The 25,318-nt window shown below is 38.1% G+C and overlaps 2 protein-coding genes and 1 non-coding gene across 3 annotated transcripts; 2 read left to right on the forward strand and 1 right to left on the reverse strand.

Moving 5' to 3' along the window:
• Nucleotides 1-11,323: 11,323 nt before the first annotated feature.
• On the reverse strand, nucleotides 11,324-13,130 carry LOC138870280 (uncharacterized). The gene is made up of 4 exons (XM_070148076.1): nucleotides 12,986-13,130; nucleotides 11,885-12,504; nucleotides 11,669-11,767; nucleotides 11,324-11,569 (listed from the first exon to the last, which is right to left on the reverse strand). The coding sequence occupies exons 1-4, from the start codon at nucleotides 13,128-13,130 to the stop codon at nucleotides 11,324-11,326; spliced, it is 1,110 nt and encodes a 369-aa protein (XP_070004177.1).
• LOC138872330 (small nucleolar RNA R71) lies at nucleotides 13,063-13,169 on the forward strand. The gene has a single exon (XR_011400786.1). It is a non-coding gene; the product is annotated as a small nucleolar RNA R71 (small nucleolar RNA).
• A 9,412-nt stretch (nucleotides 13,170-22,581) lies between these two features.
• Nucleotides 22,582-24,173, forward strand: LOC138870281 (uncharacterized). The gene is made up of 3 exons (XM_070148077.1): nucleotides 22,582-23,110; nucleotides 23,347-23,490; nucleotides 23,620-24,173. Exons 1-3 carry the CDS (start codon nucleotides 22,582-22,584, stop codon nucleotides 24,171-24,173), a joined length of 1,227 nt encoding a protein of 408 aa, XP_070004178.1.
• Nucleotides 24,174-25,318: the final 1,145 nt, after the last annotated feature.

Raw genomic sequence — 25,318 nt, forward strand, 5'->3', positions numbered from 1 at the left:
TTGTGATATTTTTGAATAATTATTTGTATTTGTTTGTGCATGTTTATTTGTTAAATTAATAAAAATACAAAAAATATGTCGCATTTTGCATGTAGGATTTAATCCTACAATTGTTAGTAATTAAGTTTGTTTTAAAAAAAATAAAAATCACAAAAATAGGCATCGTTTGCATTTTTAGCAATTAATGTCCAAAATATACAATTTTATGCTTAATTATTACTTAATTGTGCGTTAATTGTTATTGAGAGTTAATTTGCGCTTTTATAACTTAATTTAGTTCTTAATAATAATTCAAGTATTTTTATAATTTAGTTTTAGATAAATAAAAGAAGAAAAAAGAAAACAAAAATACAAAAAATCGGAATTGGGCCTTTTCTTCAAATTCAAGCTACAAGCCCAAAAATACCCAATCTTCCCAAACGACCCAGTCCATTTCGAACTGGGTCAACCCAGTCCAAATACCCAACACCCTTCTTCATTTTTTCAAAACACAAAACAAAACAAAAAATAACAAAAAAAAAACAAAAACCCTAACACTAACTCACCCGCCCCCATCCCCTCTCTTCTTCTTCACTTCTCCTCCAAAGCTCCAAGCACACAACCATGGCTGCCCTTACCTTCTTCTTCGTCTACTCAGAACAACCAACGTCACCACCATCCACGTCGACCTCCCCGTCTGCTTCGCCGCTGCTTCGCCGGAAAACCCTCGGCCAAATGGAAGGAAAACCCATCGCCATGGATGCCATGTTTTGTGTGTTGCTACTATTTCATCTTCTTCAGCCTGCTCCAACAGCATCACTGTTGTTGCTCCGTCGTCCCTGAGCTTTGCCATCGTCGTCCATGGCGGCACTGCCTTCCCGCCATTGACGCTGCTTCAAGCTCGAGCTTTCTGCTTGCTGCGTCGACCACCTTCCTCCTCCTCGCGTCCAGCCGTTGCTGCTACTGTTCAGGCAGCTATTGCCGTAGCTGCTTCTTCTGCTTTCAACTTCAAGCGAACCTTACCACCCCGTCGACGCTACTGTCTCATTTTGCTACTGTTTCATCGTCCAAACGAACCCAGCCGTGCTGCTTCTTCTTGCTTTCAGCTTCTTCACGTAAATCGCACCCCAACTTCTTCAGTCAACTTCTTAAATTCGAGGTTTGGTCGAGGTTTGTCGAGTCAGTCCATACATTCTTCGTTTCAGTTCGGTTAGTAGTTTTTATGTTTTATTTTTGTCCGTATTTTGTTTTGATATTTCTCGAATCTAAAATCGGTAGATATTTGATTCTTGGTTTTGTTCATGTTCATATGTTTTAAATTAATTTTCAGATTTCAAATGGAAGTTTAATTAGTTGTTTTTCATGTTTATTTCATGTTTGTATTATTGTTTAGGTAAATATTTGTTAGTTTAATGTTTGTTAGATTCAAATTAAAATTTAATTAATTATTTCTTCAATTTGTTTCATGTGTTATATATTTTCCAGAAATTATTAATGTTGTTTGAGTCATTTAATCCGTCATGTTTGTTGTTTTAAAAAATGGATTCATTCGTGTTCATACTTTGTTTGGTTGATCTTGAATCCGAAATTTGTATAGTTTGATTTCTTGTTTATCATTTATGATTATTTCTTGAATTTGTCTCATAATCTTGTTTAAGTTTAATATAGGAATTGTTGGTTGTAATGTTGTTAGAGTTGATTTTAAGTTCAATATTATTGAATTTAGAAATCTAAATATACTTGTTTGTTGTTATTATTGTTGAATCTGAAAATAGGTTGTTTGTTGCTAAAAATATTGTTCAATCAAATTTTAGTTGTTCTTTGTTGTTCAATCATGTTCATGTGATTTGTTGTTGAAATGTTGAAGAAATCATGTTCATGAGATTTGTTGTTTGAATTTATGTAGAAATTGGTCATATTGACTATATTTTGGTTGAGTTTGATTAATTGATTTGTTATAGCTGATGGGGTAGTTTGGTAATTTGCAGTACGTTAAGGGTTAGTTTGGTAATTTTATTAAGGTCGGAGGGGTAGTTTAGGAATTGTACATTTTGTAATTTTTTATGTGAAGCATGGGGGGACAAAATGTAATGGGGTGGGTTTTGATATTATTGTTTAATTGAATGGGGGACAAGACAAATTTTAGTGTGGGGGAATCTTGTATTTGTTTATGTTAGGCATGGAGGACAAAATATAATGGGGTGGGGATGATATATTTATTTAGTATAATGGGAATGAGTGAGAAGATAATGAGTTTGGTAGAGAAAGTGATTGATTTTAATTGAGTTTGGGAATGTGTTATATATAAAGAGGTCTTGAATCAAAATAGAGGGGGAGAACATACAGATAGACAATAAGACAGACAGAAAAGAAGAGAATAACGGAGAGGAACGAATCTGAAGAGAGAAAAAAAAAAGAGAGAATAAGAGCAGATAAGAAGAACGAATCTAAAGATACGAGAGAGAAGACAGAAAAGGGAGCATAGAAGAGAAATAGAGAGAAAAAAGGTCTGAACATTTAAGAGAGAGAAAAATCCGAAAAATATTAAAACTTTCAAGAAAGAAAAAGAAAAGAAAAAAAAATACAAATAAAAAGAGCTGGAAATTAGAAGAGAGAGTACACACCTGATAAATATTCTGATATACGGGTTTAGAAATTAAGGGTTAAACATTAATTAGCCTTTCAAATCTGAAAATTCCCTTGGTTTCTGTCCGTTGTTTGTTGTCGGTGTTTCTGGATTTTATTTTGATTTTTAAATCTGTCACTGGGATTTCTGTTGACTGGATTGCTGGTTATTATTGTTGTTGCTGTGTTACGTACTGCGTGGCTGACTTTCTTCTTCTTATATTGGCAATACCAGGTACACAACTATAATTTTGGCCTTTTGTAAGCTGAAGAATAATGGAAGTTTAAATTTTTAATTTAGTTTTTTTTATTAATAATTGCATTCAGGTTATTTCATGTATTATTATTCTGTAAATCGCCGTCGTTTGGCATAATTAGGCATATTGTAGCGATGTATTAAATAGTGCTTTGCTTCAACCTGATTATTAGGTAGTATATATTTAAGCATGTTCATTACTAATTAAACTGTCAAATAATAAAAATAGAAGAAAATAACGTAAAAATGGCTTTATTAAATCAGTTTGGCAAAATTGATTAAATTCCTTATTCATAAGGGTTTTAGGTATCGCCAACGTTAAGTTAATCGGAATCATGTAGCTAAATTTAGTTAAAACATGGATTAATTTTGCGAATCAAGTATTAGGACATGATTTGAATTAAAACAAGGTTAGTTAAGGTTAAATTATTTAATTTTTAGAAATACGGTTTAGTAATCAAGATTATTTCTAATTTTTAGTATTTGTAAATAATTAATTTCAATAGCTCAAGTCATCTAACAATATGGTTTTAATTGACTATGGGATAATTAGTTTTTTTTTTTAAAAAAATATATATAAATTATTTTGACAATTCCATGGTGTATTTATAATTATAATTTTAGTAATATTACTTTACGTTAATATTTGTTTTAAACTAGTATTTAATATGTTGTTTTTAAGTATGTAGAGATTGATTTTATATTAGTAATAATAAAAAGTAGTCATTAAAAGATATTCATAAAATGAGGGAGGATTTTGCTAAAAATAAATAAATATAAACAATAAAAAATTTGCAGGGTCCTCCAATCTTATTTATTTATTTTTTTTTTAAAAAAAAATATTTAGATTCCGGGATGGGCCATTTAGTAAATTTTACAGTCCTACCTAATAGTTTAATAACGCGTAGTATTTTGGCGCATATTTAATAAAGTTATTTTCTTAAATACGGGTGTGCATTTATGTAACCCAAATCCCGATCTTGACGAAGTCAAAATGCGTCAACAAATCACGTGAACACTGGTTGTGACGTGGTTCGAGATGCGTTTTCACGACGTTGCAATTCTTATATAAAAATAATAATAAGAATAATGATAAAAGCGGTTTAATGCTAAATTTGCATATAAGTTCTTAATTGTTTAAAAATTAGGTAAATAAGCCAAATATAACAGTTGAGCGACCGTGCTAGAACCACGGAACTCGGGAATGCCTAACACCTTCTCCCGGGTTAACAGAATTCCTTATCCGGATTTCTGGTTCGTAGACTGTAATACAGAGTCATTCTTTTCCTCGATTCGGGATTAAAATTGGTGACTTGGGACACCCTAAATCTCCCAAGTGGCGACTCTGAAATAAATGAATAAATCCCGTTTCGATTGTCCTTTAATTGGAAAAAACTCTCTTGTACCCTCTCGGGGGCGGAAGAAGGAGGTGTGACAATACTTACTCAAATTACTCCACACAGAAGTCAAGACTTGCCTTTCCTTCATGAATCACATACCCTCACATCACACCAGAGAGTAGTTCCACATATAATGATATATAGAACAATTAGGAACTTAGATAGACAAAATTCGCTCATTCTCAAAAACAATATTCACATGCCACAAAGATGCACCATAGGCTTTCCCGTAGTGTACTACTCTACTAATCGAGCCCACTTAGTCTAAGATCAATAGGACTTCACGTGGTTGTAATGTAGGCTGAGAGACGGGTAGGATATATTTGGATATAGTGACTAACCTCCCTAAGCACTTTTAATACAATTACATTAACATTCAAAACCATACTTATGTCAACCAAACACTCCACCACTTTTTATTTACAACAACCCCATCCATTAGGCGCAATTGTAACAAACCACCACTTATCGATTACTACATTTACTCTTTTTTTTCTTTTTTCTAAGTGGCGCTTATTCTTTCCTTTTTCCAAACACTGCACCTTCTCTCTATTTCAACGGTTCCACTCAAAAACCAAACCACCACCCCACACTTTTGCTTTTGCATAATTTCAACACCATTCAAGTGCTTATGGGAGGTAAAAGGGTTCAAACAGAAGGCTATTCAACAATTGGGTAAGGTTCGCATTGTGGTTGCCAAAAAAAAGGCTTATAGGCTCAACGAGGTTAACTAAGATGTATTACAGTTAGGTGGGTTTACTTTATATGTCTGGCTCAACAAAGAAATACCTATATCACTTCTACGACTGAATGAAACTACTATTTCGCTTTGCAAACACACGGGGCAAGTTCTAGGTATCAAATGTGAATCATGGAATACAGTAAAACTCACACACACATGGCATATGACTCATTCCAGATTGGCTTATCAAGACACTCTCTTCTGAGTATTCAAGTCAGTGACAAACATACAGTTTAAGGCACTTTAGCAAGAATCAACCACTGAGACTAGCGTTACACTTTAGTGTTTATTGTGTTCAGGTGTAGCAACGCTAAGGGTTTCTCTTTCGATTTTAGGTCGTAGCCCATTAATCCTAACTAAAAACTAAAAAAAGAAACAAACTAACAAAAACTACCTATACCCGGTTCAAGCTAAACCCTTGGAAAAGAACCGTGGCCTAAAGAAAAACCAAAGGGGAGTTACTACACTACCTAAAAAAAATCTTTTTGGTCTTTTCTCTAGACTTACTTCCCTCAAGAAAATTGTCTAAAGGATCCGTCATCAGGAAGAGTCTCCATATTTCCTTTTTTTTTCTTCGACTTAGTCCCTCAAGAACCCCGCCGAAAGAGATCCGTCATCGGAATAAGCCACTTACCTACTTTAAACTTACCTAATGAAACTATTACTCAAAATACCAAAAACAATCAAAACAAACCAAAGAAACATCAAACAGTCAATTTGTACAATTACATACATACATTGAAGTATCCCCCACCCCACACTTAAAATGTAGACATGTCCTCATGGCATAAAAATTTAAAGAATAGTGAGGTAAAGGAACTTCCCTGAAATATCACTCCTGATCGGAGACAGTGTCTGGGTTCACATTGCATGCACGACCTAGAGCTCTCAGCAAGCCTAAGAATTTCTTCTCCGACTTCACCTGCCGGTCAGCCACCGTATCTATGCAGGCACCTAAATTAGTGACTGAGGTACTCAACCCATCCATCTCCTAATCCAAAGCGATGAAATGGGATAACCGGGCAGCTCCAGAAGATGTTGCAGTCCCCGATGGTGCTGCAGTTGCTGCACTGTGCTCATGGGCATGTGGTTCTGCCCCCACGTCCTCCTGTTCGGCCTCTTCTTCCTCCGATTCATTAGATCCACTACTATCCTCCCCACCTGCTGGCGCCGGCTCCTTACCCGTGGTTACCTTGTCAGCCTGGAACTTGCATTCTTTTGGTACTAGCCTACCCACAGCTAGATTTTTGGGCACCCGAGCTTCCCTGCAAAGCTTAGTAACCAAAGAAGGGAAAAAGAACCCATACCTTTTGACTGGATAACGGATGAACATTTCCTCATGCATCAATCTGGCCACATCAAAGTTGTGACCATTGATGAAGCACCAAATCAAAGCTGCTCAGGGCCCATTTACCTCCATAGTGTTGGAGGACGGAATCAGATGGTTGTTGATAAGATAAAGCCAACACTTCCCTTCAAAGGTTAGTGCCGAGGAGTGAAACTTCTCACCATATTTCATCCAAACCACCTCCTTCCCCGGTACACAGATTGTTTCAAAGAACCTCCCCCACTATGTGTGTCCTCGGCCATACCCCTCATAATAGTCATCATAATGATCCACAGGAGGGGGCAGCTAGTACACCGTCCGTATCGCCTCAATAGAGGCATTCACCGCCTTTCGGCGCACCGTGACTACGCCATTGCCATGCTTCTTCACATTGGCATAAAACTCTCGAACAACCATTACATTGCCCTTGCCCGGCTCGTTAATGAAAGTTTGCAACCCCCGTTTCACCAGCTCAGTATACATGTGATGGAAGTGTAGCTGGACCGATCCTTTGTCAATACCCCTCTCCAGAATTGGATTTTTAGAGGCCTTATCCGCAAAGAGGTCCTGAGCCTTGGCAGAGACAAATCTGTTACTATCAAAGGGGCGGGCAGGGGCTGCCCCGTGTGTCCTGGACGAGCCATCTTGACTGCTATAAGAGGCACTTGTGGCGCAGCGTTTCTGAGATGGAGTCATAGTACCTGAAAAACGGGAGCACATTAGCACAGCCCAAAACAAAATTGTGACGCAATGCAGTTACTCAGACTTCACATGCATAAGTGGTCACAACTACACAATTACATTCACTGAGGTATTTACACAAATACCTTGTGGGCATTCTACACTCATACCCCATTTCACACATGTTACAACCTCAACCCACCACAATATATTCCAAATTCACAAACTAAGTGAAGCAACACCCCCACCAATCTCACCACCCACAAACATGACAACATATGTTACTAATTCCACTACTCAACAACAAAGAAAAACAACTAGATAAATGCAACTCTAAAAACACACAAAATTCTAAAAAGTATAAAAAGAAAAAGGAAAAATAGAACAAGGGGATCATACCTGTAGTGATAGAGTGTGGGGAGAAGAGAAGAAAAGTAGAAATGAAGGGGGCTTGAGACTTGAGAGAATGAGGATAGGGAATATGTTGGAGAAGAGGAGAGTTCTTTGAAGAAGAAGGGGGGTTAGAGTTAGGGAGGGGTCTTGAAGATGGTTGTACCGAGGGGGAGGGATTTTGTGATTTAAGAGGGGTTTATTAGATGAGGGGTTATTAGAATAAAGGAAAAAAACAAACATAAAAAATTAAAACCAATCAGAAAATATAACACAAAAGTTGTCAGATTTTGGGCGGAACTAGCGTGGTCGTAGCGCGGTTGCTCTAGCCCAGGCATAACACAAGCCCATTTGTGCGGCCTCTAGTGCGGCCAGTAGCGCGATCGCGCTAGTAGCGTGGCAGTAGCGCGATCACGCTAGTAGCATGGCCGGTAGCGTGTTCAATAGCGCGAGTGTGCTAATATTTTTGAGCCCTGGCAGAATGTTTGCCCATATGCGCGGCGTCGCTCCTGGGCGAGTTTTTCATGTTTTTCACCTGTTCTTACCACTTTCGATGGCCTTATCACCCACCCATTATCACCTGCATGGGTTAGCACGTCCTAAAAACTCACAATTAACAACGATTACTATCGTTGGGTTGCCTCCCAATCAGCGCCTTAGTTAATGTCGTGGCACGATGATTACAACAATTCAATGGGTTGCCTCCCATGCAGCGCCTGATTTAACATCACGGCACGATGCAGACAAGCGCATTCAAGGCTCACTCGACCTCTGAGGTTCCGTCAGGTGGATCTCTGACACTTCCTTTGGTTCTTTCATGCATATGTATAGCTTCAACCTCTACCCATTGACTCTAAACGTGTGAGAGTCTTTCTCTGAGTCAATCTCTATAGCCCCTGAAGGGAGTACTTCAACCACTCGAAATGGACCAGACCATCGTGACTTAAGCTTACCAGGGAACAACCATAATCTTGAGTTATAGAGCAATACCATGTCCTCGGGTTTGAAATCTCGCTCAACAATGTTCTGGTCGTGCAACTTCTTCATTCTTTCCTTGTACAACCTTGTGCTCTCAAAAGTAAGATGTCAGAACTCGTCAAGCTCATGCAATTCAGTGATTCTCGTTGTGCCCGCAGCCTCAATGTCTAGGTTCAGCTGTTTCAGTGCCTACCAAGCCTTATGTTCAAGTTCCACTGGCAAGTGACAGGCCTTCCCAAACACCAACTTATATGGGGACATATCAATTGGTGTTTTAAAAGCAGTTCTATAAGCCCAGAGTGCATCATCTAGCTTTTTCGCCCAATCAGTTCTTGTGGGGTTTACAGTTTTGGTCAATACACTCTTTATCTCTCTATTAGACACTTCCACCTGTCCACTGATCTGCGGGTGATAAGGGGTAGCCACCTTGTGGCGTACATCATACTTTGCTAGCAACTTCTCGAAGGCTCTATTACAAAAGTGGGTGCCTCCATCACTGATAATCGCTCTCGGGGTCCCAAAACGGGTGAATATGTTCTTCTTCAAATATCCCACCACCACTCTAGCATCATTAGTGGGCAACACTGCAGCTTCTACCCATTTGGACACGTAATCCACAACAACAAGTATGTACTTATTGCCAAAGGAGCTGACGAAGGGTCCCATGAAGTCAATCCCCCAGACATCGAACACTTCCACCTCTTGAATCAGGTTCATGGGCATCTTATGGCGACGAGAAATGTTCCCGGTTCGCTGACATTCATTGTAGCCCTTCACCTATTAGTGCGCATCTTTAAACACTGTTGGCCAAATGAATCCGACCTCTAGCACTTTCGCAGCTGTCCTGACCCCTCCAAAATATCCTCTATACGCCGATGCGTGACAAGCCTGCAAAACAGAAGACTGTTCTATCTCGGGGACACATCTTCGGATCATATTGTCAACACATATTCTAAACAGATAAGGCTCATCCCAATAATACATGCGGCAATCACGATAAAACTTTTTCTTTTGTACAGATGAAAGGTCATGGGGAACTATACCACTAGCCAGGTAATTTGCATAGTCTGCATACCATGGCACTTCCTCGAGGCTAGTAGCAAGCAGCTGCTCGTCTGGAAAGGTTTCTAGAATATCTTCAATCTCGACTGAGTTTTAAGCTCCCTCAAGTCGCGATAGATGGTCCGCGACTTGGTTTTTTGTGCCCTTACGGTCACAAATTTTGAGGTTGAATTCTTGCAGTAGCAGTACCCAACGAATCAGGCGTGGTTTAGACTCCTTATTCTCAATCAAGTACCTGAGAGCTGCATGATCAGTGTATAAAATTACCTTAGAGCCAATCAGGTATGATTTGAACTTGTCGAAATCAAACACCACAACCAATATCTCCTTCTCAGTCACCGTGTAGTTCAGTTGGGCTCCACTCAGCGTTCTACTAGCATAGTAGATTGGATGCATTAGCTTGTCTTTCCGTTGTCCCAACACTGCCCCCACTGCGTAGTCACTGGCATCACACATGAGTTCAAATGGTTGCTCCTAGTCGGGGGCAACAATGATGGGTGCTGTGACTAGCCTCTTTTTCAGCTCTTCGAATGCTACCATGCAATCATCAGAAAACAAGAAGGTATGATCTTTTTCTAACAACTTACAGAGAGGATTGACAATTTTTGAGAAGTCTCTTATGAATCTCCGGTAGAAACTGGCATGCCCGAGGAAGCTCCTGATTGCCTTGACTAAAGTTGGAGGCGGAATCTTTGCTATCACATCCACTTTAGCACGATACACCTCAATTCCTTTGCTTGACACCTGGTGCCCCAATACTATGCCCTCTTGTACCATGAAATGGCAATTCTCCCAATTAAGAACCAGGTTAGTCTCGATACACCGTTTCAGCACACGAGTCAGATTTATAAGGCACTCATCAAATGAGTTCCCCACAACTGAGAAATCATCCATGAATACCTCTATTATGTCCTCCACAATGTCAGTGAATATGGCCATCATGCACCTTTGGAATGTGGCGGGTGCATTGCATAGGCCAAAGGGCATCCTCCGAAAGGCATAAATGCCATACAGGCAAGTAAATGAGGTCTTCTCTCTGTCCTCTGGTGCAATGGAGATCTGATTGTACCTTGAGTACCCATCCAAAAAACAAAAGTGTGACCTCCTTGCCAATCTGTCTAACATCTGATCAATGAAGGGAAGTGGTCTTTCCGGGTGGCTAGATTTAACTTTATATAATCCATGCAAATTCTCCAGCCCGTGATGGTTCTCGTAGAGATCAGTTCATTGTTATCAGTTTTTACTACCGTCATGCCACCCTTATTAGGCACACATTGAACCGGGCTAACCCATCTGCTGTCAGAGATTGGGAAAATGATTCCCGCATCTAGCCACTTTATCACTTCTTTTTTCACCACTTTCTTCATGTTGGGGTTCAGCCTTCTTTGGCATTCCCTGGAAGGTTTGTGCCCCTTTTCCAATAGAATCTTATGCATACAGTAGGCGGGGCTGATCCCCTTTATGTCTGCCATGGTCCACCCATTGGCAGTCTTACACTCCTTGAGTACCTGCAAGAGTTGTTGCGCCTGCACATCTAACAAACTAGATGAAATAATAATAGGTAATGTGGAGTCAGGTTCAAGGAACTCATACCTGAGATGGGTGGGCAGTGGCTTCAACTCCAGCTTTGGGGGTTCTTCGATGGATGGCTTGGCTGGAGGAGTTTCTCTATTTTTTAAGTGCAAAGGCTCAAATTCAAGAGTTCTATCCCAGAACCCTCTGCCCTCTAATGCCAACACCCATTCCGCCAGTTCTTCTCCATTTACCTCATCTACATTCATCAGACATGCAGTAAGAGGGTCCTCAATAGTCAGCATCTCATCATCAGTCTCTACGATTACATCCATGACATCAATAAGAGAGCAATTGGCGAATTCACTTGGTCACCTCATAGATTTTTGCACATTGAATGTTATCTCTTCGTCGTTCAATCTCATCTTTAGCTCCCTAGTCTCACAATCTATGAGAGCTCTCCCAATGGCCAAGAACGGCCTTCCCAAAATTATGAGAATCTCTTCATCCACTTTGCAGTCTAAGATCACAAAATCAGCAGGGAACACAAATTTTCCTACCTGAATCAACACATCATCCAAGATACCAGAGGGTCTTTTTACAGTCCTGTTAGCCAGCTGCAACAATATAGTGGTGGGTCTAGCTCTTCAAATCCCCAGCCTCTTATAAATCGCCAGGGGCATAAGATTTATACTGGCCCCTAGGTCACACAGTGCCTTAGCAAAAGCAAAATTACCAATAGTGCATGGAATTGTAAAGCTCCCTGGGTCAGATAGCTTTTCCGCAATTGGTCTAGTCACCACTGCACTACAGGTCTGAGTAAGAGTAACTGTAGCCAAGTCTTGGAAATCAAATTTTCGCGACATCAAGTCCTTCATCATTTTTGCATACCCAGACATCTCTTTCAAAGCATCAATCAATGGAATATTTACCTGGATTTGTTTCAGCATCTCCAAGAATTTCTTATATTGCTCCTCTTTTTGGTACATAGCCAACCTCTGAGGGAATGGTGCAGGAGGTCTCTTCTTCCCAATGATTTGGGATTGATCTTTGTCAGCTGCCACCTCAACGACTGGTTCCTGGGCTGTCTCAGCTTCTTTCTCAGTCTTAATCTGAATGTTATTTTCTTCCTGGGCAGGCTGGACTATCACTTCTGTCAGTTTCGTTGACTCATCCAGCTCAATGGGCACTAGTATGAGTGTCTCAACCTGTCTGGTTTCTCGAGCCCTCTCTTGCTCTATATCCAAATCTCTGCCATTATGTAGACTCACTACCATCAGCTGCTTCGGGCCTTGATATTTTGGATTTATCTGGGTATCAGCAGGTAATGTCCTATGAGGACGATTGTTCAGAGACATTAAAATTTGGCCCATCTGCACTTCAATATTCTTGATAGCTGAATCATGTGCATCTACTCTCTTACTAATTTTTGCATTAGACCCAATAACCCGCTGCATCATTGCCTCAAGTCTAGCAAACCCATCTTCCTGGCATCCACCATGCTGCTGCTGAGGAGGGTGATACCCCTGCTGTTGATTCTGATTGTTATATCCTGTGGCCTTGGGTAAGGTACCATATTTTTAGGAGGTCTCATACCTCCCATGTTCCCATTGTTGAACTGTGGCTGGATTGTCCTGTACGACTGATTTTGCTGGCCCTAATTCTGACCACCATGTCTCTGGCCTCCATAATTAGACACATAGTTCATGTCTTTAGGGTAGTGATGATGATCATGTTCTGTATTCCATTGGTTACCAATTGGCTGACTAATGCAAGATGTGCACAAGCCCCTATTGGTAGTATCTACGGTATGTACCTGCTGCTTCTACCCCGACTCTTCCACCTTTTTATGAGTATACTCATCTGTGTCAATAAGGTGACCATATTTTCAGCCATAGAGTTGGATAGATCTAAGGGCACTAAGTGAACCACTATAGTGATAGGTGCATTCCTGATTGTCCATCCCGAATTCTGCGCCATCTTATCGAGCAAACTCTGGCCTTCTCTTCATGTTTTGCTCAAAAATGCTCTACCAGCTGAAGCATCAACAATGTTCTTCACGCTATCTGACAATCTCATGTAAAATCGCTGCCCCAACATCAGATCTGGAATACCATGATGCGGACATATAACCAGCATCCCTTTGAAATGTTCCCATGTTTCATGCAGTGTCTCCATTGGTCTCTGTTTAAAACTAAAAATTTCATCAATTTGTTGAGCAGTCTTTTTGGATGGGTGGAACTTGTTATGGAATTGCTTGACTAACTCCTCCCAAGTTGTTATGGAATTTATGGGGAGTGAGTTTATCCAGGTCTGGGCAGCTCCTGTCACTGAGAATGGAAATAATAACAGCTTGATTGCTTCCGGAGTTACGTTAGGCTGCCTTTGGGTTTTGCAGATTGACAGAAAATTTTTCAAGTGCTGCTGAGGATCTTCGATTTGTGACCCCGAAAATAGTCCCTTGTTTTGCAACAAGTGCAGCATGCTATTCGTGATTTGAAATGATTCAGCCTGCATCTGCGGGACTACAATCGTTGTGGCTAGATTTTCAGCTGTGGGTTGTGCCCAGTCATAGAGAGCAGCCTCTAGCGCGATTGTATAGCTGGGTCTATTTCGTGATCCCCCATGTCTGGTTCGAATTGTTCAGTTGTTTGTTTTTCCGATTGTCCCGATTCAAGGCCTTGAAACTCTCTCGGGATCTGATAATGCTTCAAATACTTTACCAGTTCTTGATGAGTTTCTAGGCATGCACATGTACACTCAAGTCAACAAACGTTAAAATTTCAATGTATAGATTGGGTGTAGAGAAAACTGACTACACGAAGAATTTTTGTATTTCTTTCAATTGTAATTGATAACACCGTTAATTCCCCGACAACGACACCAAAATTTGATCACGCCCAACTATGCCTTATAAAAAGGACATGCGGACGTTGCAAATATAATCTGAGTATTTAGCCCAGAGTCGAACCCACAGGGAATTAACCTATCAATTGCTTTTCGTTAGACTTACTAAATTCCACGGAATCAACTTCCCAAACGTTGAAAATAACAATTGAGGGTATTTCTAATAACTACAAATGAATATAACTAAGCAACTGAAAACTAACTATGATTGAGTTGTAAACAATTAATAGAAGGTTCTAAGGTTATGATTTCCCCTATTGATGGAATCCCTTCCGATTATGCTTCACATAGAATCACCAAATCATCTCTATCAATCATGAGCACTCCTATTACCGTAAATCTCTCCCGAGTAATCACGATAATTTACTAGACGCACTCTCCCGAGATACGCTAGTTGGCTGTGTTTATTACAGCTCAATTTAGATTGCACCCAAGTCTTCGTTATCCCTAATCCTGCTTTTAAACTCGCAGTTATTGATCCTTTATATTCTTTGGGAGTGGTGTTGTTCAACAATTACCTAAATATGCACTCTTTCCCGAGTTATGCACACTAAATAGGCACAGCTAATTGAGGATCCTGTCAATTAACTACAACAAGCACATAGTTGAACAAATAGAGATTAAATCAGGCAACCTATATTAACATAACAAGAAGTTCATCCTTCAATAGGTTCCATCAAAACCTTAGACTAAATATTTAGCTACTCATACTATGGTTCATCATAACAATATTCAAATTCATCACAAATCATAAAAACAAAAGGAAGAAAGGAAGAACTCGATGTTGAATTATCCTCCTTGCCTCTTGCCTCTCCTTTTCTTGAACTAAGCTATGAAAACCTTGATAATCGTCTCTTGGGGGAGCTAGACCTTCTATAGGTTAAGTGGATTTTGCCCCCGAACGTCTAATTTTACCCCTGAAATTTACTTTTCTGGAATTCGGCTAGCGCGGTCGCGCTAATGGACGCGCTAGTGACCGCGCATATGCCCTATCATTCTGCCTTGACCATCTGGGCTAGCGCGGTCGCGCTAGTGGACGCACTAGTCCAGGTCTTCATTTCATTACTTCTTTCTCTCATCTACACACGTACTCAGCTTCAAGGGGCTTTTCTTGCTTCAATTTAGCTCCAATCATAGTTTTAAGTCCTTATACATGCTGCGCACTCCTACAACATGTGAAATTCATAATTAGATCCAATTTAACATAATTTAACTATATTATAGCAGTGAAACTTAATCAAGCTGGGGCATAAACAATCGCCAAATTACATAAATCTAGCCTATTATCAATGGACTAAAAGGAGTTGAGTTGGAAAACAGTTTTGAAAATAGCATGTTTGATAAATGTTTGCAAAACAGCAGAAGAGTTGCTTAGTGGAAACGGTTTTTGAAAGGGAAAGGGGATGGGAGCAACAACAACACATACAGAACAAGTTCAAAGAGTAGTACAGCTTCAGCAGTTACAAGCAGGGAAGTACGGGTTTGGGATATAGAGGACCTAAATCAGAAACATAATACTCCCCCGTTTCAATTTATGTGAACCTATTTCCTTTTTAGTCCATACCAAAAATAATGACCTCTTTCCTTATTTGGAAACAATTTACCTTTATACAATTATTTATAGCCACACAATATATATGTGCCTCATTTTACACCACAAGTTCAAAAGTCTTCTCTCTTTTATTAAACTCTGTGCCCAGTCAAATGGGTTCACATAAATTGAAACGGAGGGAGTATTAATTATGAATTGGTGTTAATCAAGTACATTATGAGACATGCTAATTGAGAGACATAAACAGGAACAAGTAAACATGCTGATTATATTTGAACAAATGATGGCAGAATTTTAAGCATACTGAGTAAAGCAATAAACAAGAAGTGCAATTTAACAACATGAGCCATTAAGTCAGTATAGAAAGAGACAGGGATTGACAAACAATGGAGCACATAGAGTTGAGTTTTAGAATTTAAACTAGGAACATACCAGTTGAAGAAGCAAAGTGCAGAAAAATTAAAGCAATCAGAGTTCCACAGTCTAGCCTTGGCTTTCAGCCGGCTAGACAAAGCAGTAGCACAAGTAGTAGAGAAAGAGGAGAGAGTTTGAGTGTATATGTGTGTGTTCTGAAATAATTGTTTGTGTGTTTAAAGAAGAGATGATAGAGTATTAATAGTTTTGAAAACATGCAGGAAAATAAGGTAACAAGTACTTACTTATCATAATTATAGAAATAATGCAAATTAGAATCAATTAAAGCCTTAGACTCCCTTCAATTAGGGAGTCATAGTTTAAACGAGTACAAGTTGTATCAAATAAGGAAAAGAATTGCTTGTGAGACTGATTTTACTATAATAAGAATAGTAAAGCATGCAACATGTAATGAGGACTAGGTACAGAATAGTTTTAACATAAGGAAAGTACACGTTAATGAACAGCACATAAGCAAGACAGAGTACGATTTGATTCTAAAAAAAAATTAGTTCAAAGAATCACGGATGAGATTGAAAATCACAGGGAATCAGTACTAACCAAGGAAAGTATCACAAAAGTAAGGAAGCAATTTCGAAAAACCAATATAGAGTTACATGGAAAACACACAAAATCAAAGCTGTAGGTTTAAGGAGATTACACAGAATCGCCATAAATTGCGCGAACAATCAGTAAAATAAATGGTCGGACCCATAAATGACATGGGGTTGGACAAAATCAAATAAACCTTAAGAACAAATCAAAACAGGAAGCACAAGAGCATATAGAACACACATAGAGCCCAGAAGGTTCATAATAGTCACACACCGCAAACAAATTCAAACTTCGAATAGAACCCAGACGTATTAGGGTTTCTTGACAAAAATGAATCGAGCCAAAAGGAAAGAATCAGGTAACGTTTAAACATGCTAAAAATCACGGTAATCAGAAAGAAATCGTTTTTTGCAAAAGGATTTTGAAACCCTAGTTTGTAAAATAAAGAAACTGTCTGAAATCGGAGAAACATTTGAGGAAAACAAATGAAAACTTTAAGGAACCCATAGATCCATCACAGATCTAAAGAAGATCGGAAGATTTATAACTAGGTTTTTTCAGAAAATAGTAGAGAAGAAGAAAAAAGTAGGTTAAAACCCATGGATACACCTATATCGAAGACAGATCTAAAGAGAAGTAACAAGTCTCAAGAGCTAGGGTTTCAGAGAACCCAAAGAAGGATGAGAGAACATTAGATCGTTACCGGTTTTAGACGGAAAAGCCATGGATCTGACTCGAACGGCCATGGATGGCCGGAAAAAGACCATGGATAGAAGTTGAGCAAGGTTTGGACTAGATCTCTTCGAGATATTTCCATGAAATTATGAAAATAGGAAACTAGGAGACGTAAGAGACATATATACGTCTCAAACAGCCATGGGAGTCCATGGATTGAGTGGGGATCAGAGAGGATTAGGGTTAATTTGGGTGGCGTCGGCTAGGGTTTAAGTTGAGTTTCAGAGAGAATTGGAGAGAAAAGGGGATTCAAGGGCGGCAGGTTGGTAGGAAATGAATTAGGTTAGGGGGTCGTTTGAGTTTATTTTAGGAAGGGGAAATGGGGACCGTTGATCTGAATGATCAATGGTCCAGATTGAATGGGGTAGGTGGGTTGGGTTATAAAATTGGGTTTGGGCTTGGTCGGGTGGGTTTAATTGGGTTGGGAATTGGGGTTTGATTTAGGCTATAGTTGAAATACAAATGGACTGTTATTTAAATAGCCAATTTTTCCTTTTTAATTTATAAAAAATAGTAAATAGTTTCTGAAAAATAAACTGAATATACTAAAGTGATTTATAATACCTAATTAACAATTTAAAAATGCAGGATCCGATTTTATACATATAAAACACAATTAAACCTTAAAATGACTAATATTGCAATTATGTGCAATTTAGCTTTAAAAATACTAAATATAATTGTAAAAATATATGAAAATTACTTTAGCCATATTTTAGAATAAATATAGAAATACCATAGATGAATTATCAAAACAATAATTTTGAAAATAATTATTGAAGTTTTTATGGATAAAAAGGGAGAAAATAAATCAATTTAAACTTTTAAAATTATGGAAAAAATAATAAAATACTTGGACATGATTATATATATATATATATATATATATGCTATTTTGAAGTTATTTGCAGATTGAAAATATATAGGAAAAAATTGGGTATCAACACCATGTTTTATGATTTTTGCTAGGAAACAAAGAATTAAACATATTAGTAATAGATGCAAGGATCAACCCAATTACGCAACTGTCTAAGCCCCACGATGGGCGCCAAATTGTTTACTCGTAAAATAGTACAGTTGAATTTGTACATGATTCATAGGCAAGCGAATCAATTTGATCCTCAAATGATAAGTAAATTAAATAAATGCAAGACTTATAGTTAAAATCGAGATAAGACAGTGAATAGTATGATTTCGAGAGTGAAGATTTCGAAGGCAATAAGAGTAATATTAATAAGTAAGAAATGGAATGTTATTGAGCTTTTGAGTAGTATGTAGCATAAGTTTGTCAGAAAATTCCTCCCACTACAATGGCTGCTGTTAAAATCGCTATTTATAGTTGCACCTAGGGAACAAGGTCCTAGGATCTAGCTCCTCTTAAATGACAATTATGAGGGCTATTGAAGAATGTGTAATGGCAGGTTATGAATGCCATATTCTCTATAACGGATTATGTATTTAATACTGCAGAATATTCTTCATTGAATGCTAATGGGTGACAGAGATTCATTTGTCTTTATGAGCCACACTCCCTTCGGGGGGCTTCTTGGTGCCAATTGAAATTGTTGCCCCGATATCGGTTTCCACATGTCTCGCTTTTCATCTGTTTTCGGTTCCACGTGTCGCTCTGTTATACGAATATTTAATACGAACTGATTTTACCCTATGCAAAGTTCTATACCAATTTCTTACTAATGATATATCTCAAGATTAGAAGTAAACTAAAAATATCCATTACCTTCAAAGTTATACTTGAGATATCTCCCTTTTTAGAGAATTTTCTTTTCTCCTTTACTTCTTTCCTCGAAGTTTAAAGTACAAAAATCTAATTATCAATTTTCATTTTGAAATTAACTTCTAAATTTTGTAATGATGTACTTAATTTTTTTTAAAAGTACCAGAAGTCACAATTTTATAGTTAACTAACTTAAAATAAATAAGAATTTTGAATAAAAACACCATTTGACTTCTAAAATGGTAATCGTATCATATAAATTGAAAGAAAGATAATACAATTTTTTAGAATTAAAAAAAACAATTCATAATCATCCTCTTTTTATTATTTTGCTCTAATTCACCCATGTTTTTCACTGAAACGAAACAATTAACATTTTTCTACATGAGAAAGACTACGATGATAGAAAACTTAACCTTTTTTTAATAATGGATAACACAGAATTTTCGACTTGCAAATTGCCAAATCCTTCAAATCTACCTAGTAGAAAAATTACATTAATCAAGAGAAATTAATGAGCAAACCATATACCACCCTGCGAAATCTGATCTTGCTACATTATTTAGGGACAAAAATTTGTGTCTTTTCTATTTCTTTCTTCAGTTCTGATTTGGTAAAATAATTCATTCCACATTTATAAAAGGTATAATATTCAATACACTTCTCGTAGTCGTGATCACAAACTATTATAAAGTGAAAATATGGTAATCGCCTACTAAGTATGAGCAAGAAGGAAAAGTTGCTGACCATAAGATAAATCTCAAAAATCAAATCCCTGCTTCTTATTTTATTTTTTTTCCTTCTATAATATATGAACTTAATTATCTGCTTTATCTTCAAGACTTCAATGTACTCCTCTTATTATAAATTAGTTAAGTACTTTCAAAGAGAGGTACTGATTCAAGATTCATTAATCCTTTATCTTTCTTTACATTAATCAAACACTCTTTATTTTCTCTAGTTATTAACTCCTTAAAGAGTTCCATTAATGGCTTCTTCAGAGCTTCCATCTGATATGGCTTTCGAGATATTAACTCGAACTTCCTTGGAAACATTAGATACTTGCAAAGTAGTTAACAAGACGTGGAAAAACTTGACATATAAATTAGGTTTTATGCAAGTATATTGTCACAGAACAAATAATATTTTAGGTTACTTCGTTCAAAGTTTAGAAAATAACAAGTACGTTACAGAGTTTGTTTCAATGGACGATTGTATTGGAAAAGATCCATTGAATAAACCTGAATATAAAATTTTCAACCATTATCGCAACACAAAGATCGAGGCATCTTCAAAACAAGGGGTCTTGTGTTGTGTGAGAAGAATAAAGAATCGTAACCACATGTACTATATTTGTAAACCTAGTACTCGAGAATGGAAAGTGTTGCCTAATCCAAAAACGAGGTATCGGACGGTCAAGATTGCTCTAGTGGTACTCAAATCAAGTCCTTTACATTTCAAGATTATTCGTTTGTCACAAGACTACTCACCACCTCGTCGTAGGTATGTAAAATTTACACCATAATTTTCTTATGTTCAAAATCATATATCCATTGTTCATTGATTGGTTTTTGCTTTCGTTTGAATCTTTGTTTATAGGCGTTTGGGGCTTGGCAATTATTGTTGTGAAATCTTCGATTCTGAGACTTTTGCCTGGAGACGAACAAATATAATCTCACTTCCTTACGACGTGTTTTTCGAACCCTCTTGTCTCCCCGTTAACGTAAGTGGTTTAGTCTATTTTCTCACAGACGATGATCACGTATTAGTCTTAAACTATAATGGCAAAGAAGCTCGTCCAAGATTCTCACTTCCAGAGCCAGTAACCGAAAATAAAGATTATACAGACAAGAAACTGGTGGAGTACGAAGGGAAGCTGGGATTTATTTGCCTATCGCGGAATGAAATGTTAGAGCTTTGGTGTATTGACAATACAAGAAACCATATGTGGAATAAGGAGAAAGAAGTGTGAGATTGAAACCGTTAAAAGAGAGATAAAATATCCAAGTCCAGTTGATTTTTACGATAGTGATATTGCTCTAATGATGGGTTTGGATAAATTAATGTTTTACAACGAACAAAATTCAAGTTTTGATGTGGTAAAATTGGACAAGTCAGATTATAGTGCAATATTTCCTTTTCGTTCGGATAGAGAACCAATTGGTTTGAAAGCGATAGGGGAAAATAGTGGCTAAAATGTGTTAGTATAAGAAAGAATTAGTTGTAAGCTGATGTTCTTTTGTTTTACCTTTGTCTTTCTCTTTTGTGTTGCTTTTTAGAATTGTATTGTCTGATTATTGAGATTTTAATTAATTGTTTAAAGGAAATCTCATTCAGATTTCTATCCTAGGAATTGTTCTGGCTAGTCTGATAGTGTTTTATATAGGACTGCTAGTGGTTATTGTTCCATCACACTTTCTATTTTTTGTTTATTATTATTGTTATTATTATTATTATTATTATTAACTTTTTTACTTTTATTTTATATTTTTTTCCAATTTTTATTATTGCCATAGTTATTGTCCTTCCCACTTATTTGTTGTCACTTACGGTGCTGATCTTATTTGTATGTTTTCTGTTGTTGTTACAGATCTTTCATTTTTGAGCCAAAGGTCTCCCGGAAACAGCTTCTCTACCCTCATGAGTAGGGGTAAGGTCTGCGTACACTCTATGTAATACCCTATATTTTTAATAAGGGTGTATTGATCATTAGCATAATAATAATAATAATAATAATAATAATAATAATAATAATAATAATAATAATAAGCAACCGTCTATTAAAAATAAAATAAGAACTAATAATTAAAAAAAGGAAAAAAGTAAGGAATGTAAGACAAAGGGCCGAAGCCCATTACAACTCATACAAGATTTAAAAAGGGTTATCTGCACCCTTCTAAGGAAAAGAAGCAGAAAGCTTCAAACAACAAAACAAAAGAAAAATGAACAGAGAAAGAAAAAGGGGGAAAAGAGAAGAAGAAGAAGAAGAAGAAAGCTTTGGGCAAAGACCTTAAGAAGAATTGAGAGTTGAAATTGAAAGTATTAAAATTCTCCTTTGGCTCAAGAGGTTAACCTTCTTCCCCTCATCTATTGAATTATTTCACTAGTTCTATGATTAAATATAAATTCACAAACTAAGACTCAAATGTGAACCCCGATGTGAGTAGTGTGAGTAGTAACTTGAGATTGACTTTGGAATATTTCTTTCGCAGATGGCTAGGACATGCACACCCTCATCTGCTGGACATGGTGCTGGATGTGGTGCTACCCAGGGTGGCGGTCAAGTTGGGCTTCATCAAACTAGAAGACAGACTGCTCCTCAACCTCAAGTTGGGAACATGGGTCAAACCCAAGCTGTTATGCCAGATCAAGTGCAAAAGCAGAGAGTTCAGAATGCTCCACCACTAGTGCCAACTGTTGTACCTACTGTTGCCTTACCTGCAGATGTAGTGGCAAGGTTATTGAATGTGTTAGAGGCATTGGTGCCTACTCAGGGCGGAAGTTTAGCTCAGCATGCTACTTTACAGACACAAACACCTACAGACTCAGCCTTTCGGGAATAAGGAAGTATCCCTACACGAGTTCCTGAAATTGAAATCACCAAAATTCACAGGTTCCGATAACTCAGCAGATCCTCAAGGTTTCTTGGATGGGACACTCAAGGCATTACGTGCTCTTGGATGTTCTAGTGAGAGAGAGCCGTGGAGCTCGCAACATACAAACTAGAGGATATGACTAACACATGGTATGAAACGGTATTGCTAGGAAGGCCAGAAGGAGCACCACCACTGACATGGGATGAGTTCACTAAGTTGTTCAAGAATCATTTTCTTCCAGACAGTCTGATGCAACAATATGCTAGAGACTTTGAGAGATTGGTTCAGACTCCAGATATGGATGTGTCAACATATAACACTAAGTTCTTTAAGCAGGCTATATATGCTCCTCACTTAATGCCTACCGAAGAAACTCGAGTTCAGAGGTTTGTTGATGAATTAATTGGTCGTCTATACACTGCAGTAGCCCTACAGATGAAGACGTTATCCTACTCTAATGTAGTCGACCTTGCTAGAAAGATTGAAAATAAGGGACGTGAGGAGCGTACATCTAGTGATTTACGTAAGAAGGCCAAGACAAGAGGGGCTTTCAGTGGTGGTTTTGGTGAAAATAGAAGAGCAGGAAATCAGGGACAACAACAGGGTTCTCAGACAGGGACACACATGTCTTCACAGTTCACATATAGACCACATTACAGAGAAGGTAATAAGGGACCATCATCTTATGGACGTCGTAATTCTGGGTAGATATATGCCACTACTCTAGCCTGCCAAACTTGTGGTAGATCACATTTGGGCCAATGTCGTGTTCTAACTGGAGAGTACTTTCGGTGTGGCCAGTTGGGACATCACTTGAGGGATTGCCCTCAGCCTCCGAAATTTTTAACTAGGCTTCTATTCAATCAACTGCACCGACTCAGACTACTCGTAATACTTCAGGTGCTACAGGTACAGGAAATAGAGGTCGAGGTGCTAGAGAGAGTAATACTGTGAATCAAGGACAAGGGAATGCTGGTAGAGGTCAGGCGAGAGTTTTTGCATTTACTAGACAGGATGCTCAGGCCTCGAATGCAGTGGTGACGGGTATTCTTTCTGTCTGTTCATTTGGTGCACTTGTGTTGATTAATCCGGGATCTACTCACTCCTATGTGTCCTCGTACTTTGCTTTGAGATTTAGTAGATAGCCCAAGCTATTGAATGATCATTTTCTAGTTGCTACTCCTGTTGGAGAATCTCTATTAGCTGAATACGTGTATCGTGTTTATCAGATTCGGGTTGAGGGTAGAGATACTCTAGCTGACCTTATTGTACTTGATATGATTGACTTTGACATGCTAATGGGAATGGATTGGTTATCTTCTTGCTCTGCTATAGTCGATTGTCATGCAAAGATAGTTAAGTTTGAGATACCAAATGAACCCAGTTTTAATCTAAGAGGGAGTCAAGTTCCAGAGACTTGCAAAATTGTATCTTTTATGAAGACTCAACAACTTCTAAAGAAAGGTTGCTTGGGTCTCTTAACTATTGTAACTGATACAAGAAAGGAAACAGTTAGTATAGAAAATTTACCAGTAGTGAGAGAATTTTCTGATGTATTTCTTGAGGATTTACCAGGATTGCCTCCAGTACGAGAAATAGACTTTAGCATTGATTTGCTACCTAACTCACAACCCATATCGATACCCCCATATCGAATGGCACTAGCAGATTTGAGAGAGCTAAAGCAACAGTTACAGGATTTGTTAGATAAGGGTTTTATTAATTAGACCTAGTGTATCACCATAGGGTGCACCAGTACTGTTTGTAAAGAAGAAAGACGGATCCCTGAGAATGTGCATTGACTACAGGCAGTTGAACAAGATAACAATACGCAATGAATATCCTTTGCCTCGTATAGATGACATGTTTGATCAGTTACAAGGAGCTTCCCACTTTTCAAAGATTGACCTCCGTTCTGGTTATCATCAAGTTAGAATCAAAGATGAAGATATTTCTAAGACTGCTTTCAGAACTCGATACGGGCACTATGAGTTCCTTGTAATGCCTTTCGGACTGACAAATGCTCCAGCTGCATTCATGGATTTAATGAATAGGGTGTTCAAGCCGCTTCTGGATAGATTTGTAATAGTATTTATTGATGATATCCTGATATATTCTCGTAGCCAAGGAGAACACAAGAATCATCTCAGGACTATGTTGCAGACATTGCGAGAACATCGGCTTTATGATAAGTTCTCGAAGTTTGAATTTTGGCTAGACTCGATAGCATTTTGGGGTACGTTGTATCCAAAGATGGAATTATGGTAGATCCTAAGAAGACTGAAGCTGTGCAGAAATGGCCCAGACCTACTTCTCCTATATAGATTCGCAACTTTTTAGGCTTATCAGGCTATTACATGCGTTTTGTGCAAGATTTCTCCAGAAAAGCAGCACCGCTGGCCAAGCTAACATAGATAAATGCAAAGTTTTAGTGGACAGAGGAATGCGAGCAGAGCTTTCAAAAACTCAAAACATGTTTGACAACTGCACCAATATTAGCCTTACCATCAGGTTCTGGAGGATTTACAGTATTCTGTGATGCCTCAAGGGTGGGATTAGGATGTGTTCTCATGCAAAATGGTCGCGTGATAGCTTATGCTTCGAGACAATTGAAAAAGCACGAGCAAAACTATCCTACACATGATTTGGAGATGGCTGCAGTGGTATTTGCTCTAAAAATTTGGAGGCATTATCTATACGACGAAACTTGTGAGATTTATATTGATCATAAAAGTCTGAAGTATATCTTTCAGTAGAGAGATCTGAATCTTCGGCAGCGTCGTTGAATGGATCTATTCAAAGACTATGATTGTTCTATTTTGTATCATCCTGGAAAAGCCAATGTGGTGGCTGATGCATTGAGCAGAAAATC

The sequence above is a fragment of the Nicotiana sylvestris genome, chromosome 6 (assembly GCF_000393655.2).
Source record: "Nicotiana sylvestris chromosome 6, ASM39365v2, whole genome shotgun sequence".
Classification (NCBI taxonomy): domain Eukaryota; kingdom Viridiplantae; phylum Streptophyta; class Magnoliopsida; order Solanales; family Solanaceae; genus Nicotiana; species Nicotiana sylvestris.

Bases quoted from the DNA above. Each gene is read 5' to 3' on its own strand.
- LOC138870280 (XM_070148076.1), bottom strand. From the start codon at position 13,130: ATGGAGACACTGCATGAAACATGGGAACATTTCAAAGGGATGCTGGTT. The intron at 12,505-12,985 runs GTAGAGCATTTT...CCAAGGCCACAG, and splicing joins CATTGTTGATGCTTCAGCTG to GATATAACAATCAGAATCAA. The intron at 11,570-11,668 runs GCACTGTGTGAC...ATATTGTTGCAG, and splicing joins GTAATTTTGCTTTTGCTAAG to CTGGCTAACAGGACTGTAAA.
- LOC138870281 (XM_070148077.1), top strand. From the start codon at position 22,582: ATGACTAACACATGGTATGAAACGGTATTGCTAGGAAGGCCAGAAGGA. The intron at 23,111-23,346 runs GTAATAAGGGAC...GTAATACTTCAG, and splicing joins TAGACCACATTACAGAGAAG to GTGCTACAGGTACAGGAAAT. The intron at 23,491-23,619 runs GTATTCTTTCTG...ATCATTTTCTAG, and splicing joins CTCGAATGCAGTGGTGACGG to TTGCTACTCCTGTTGGAGAA.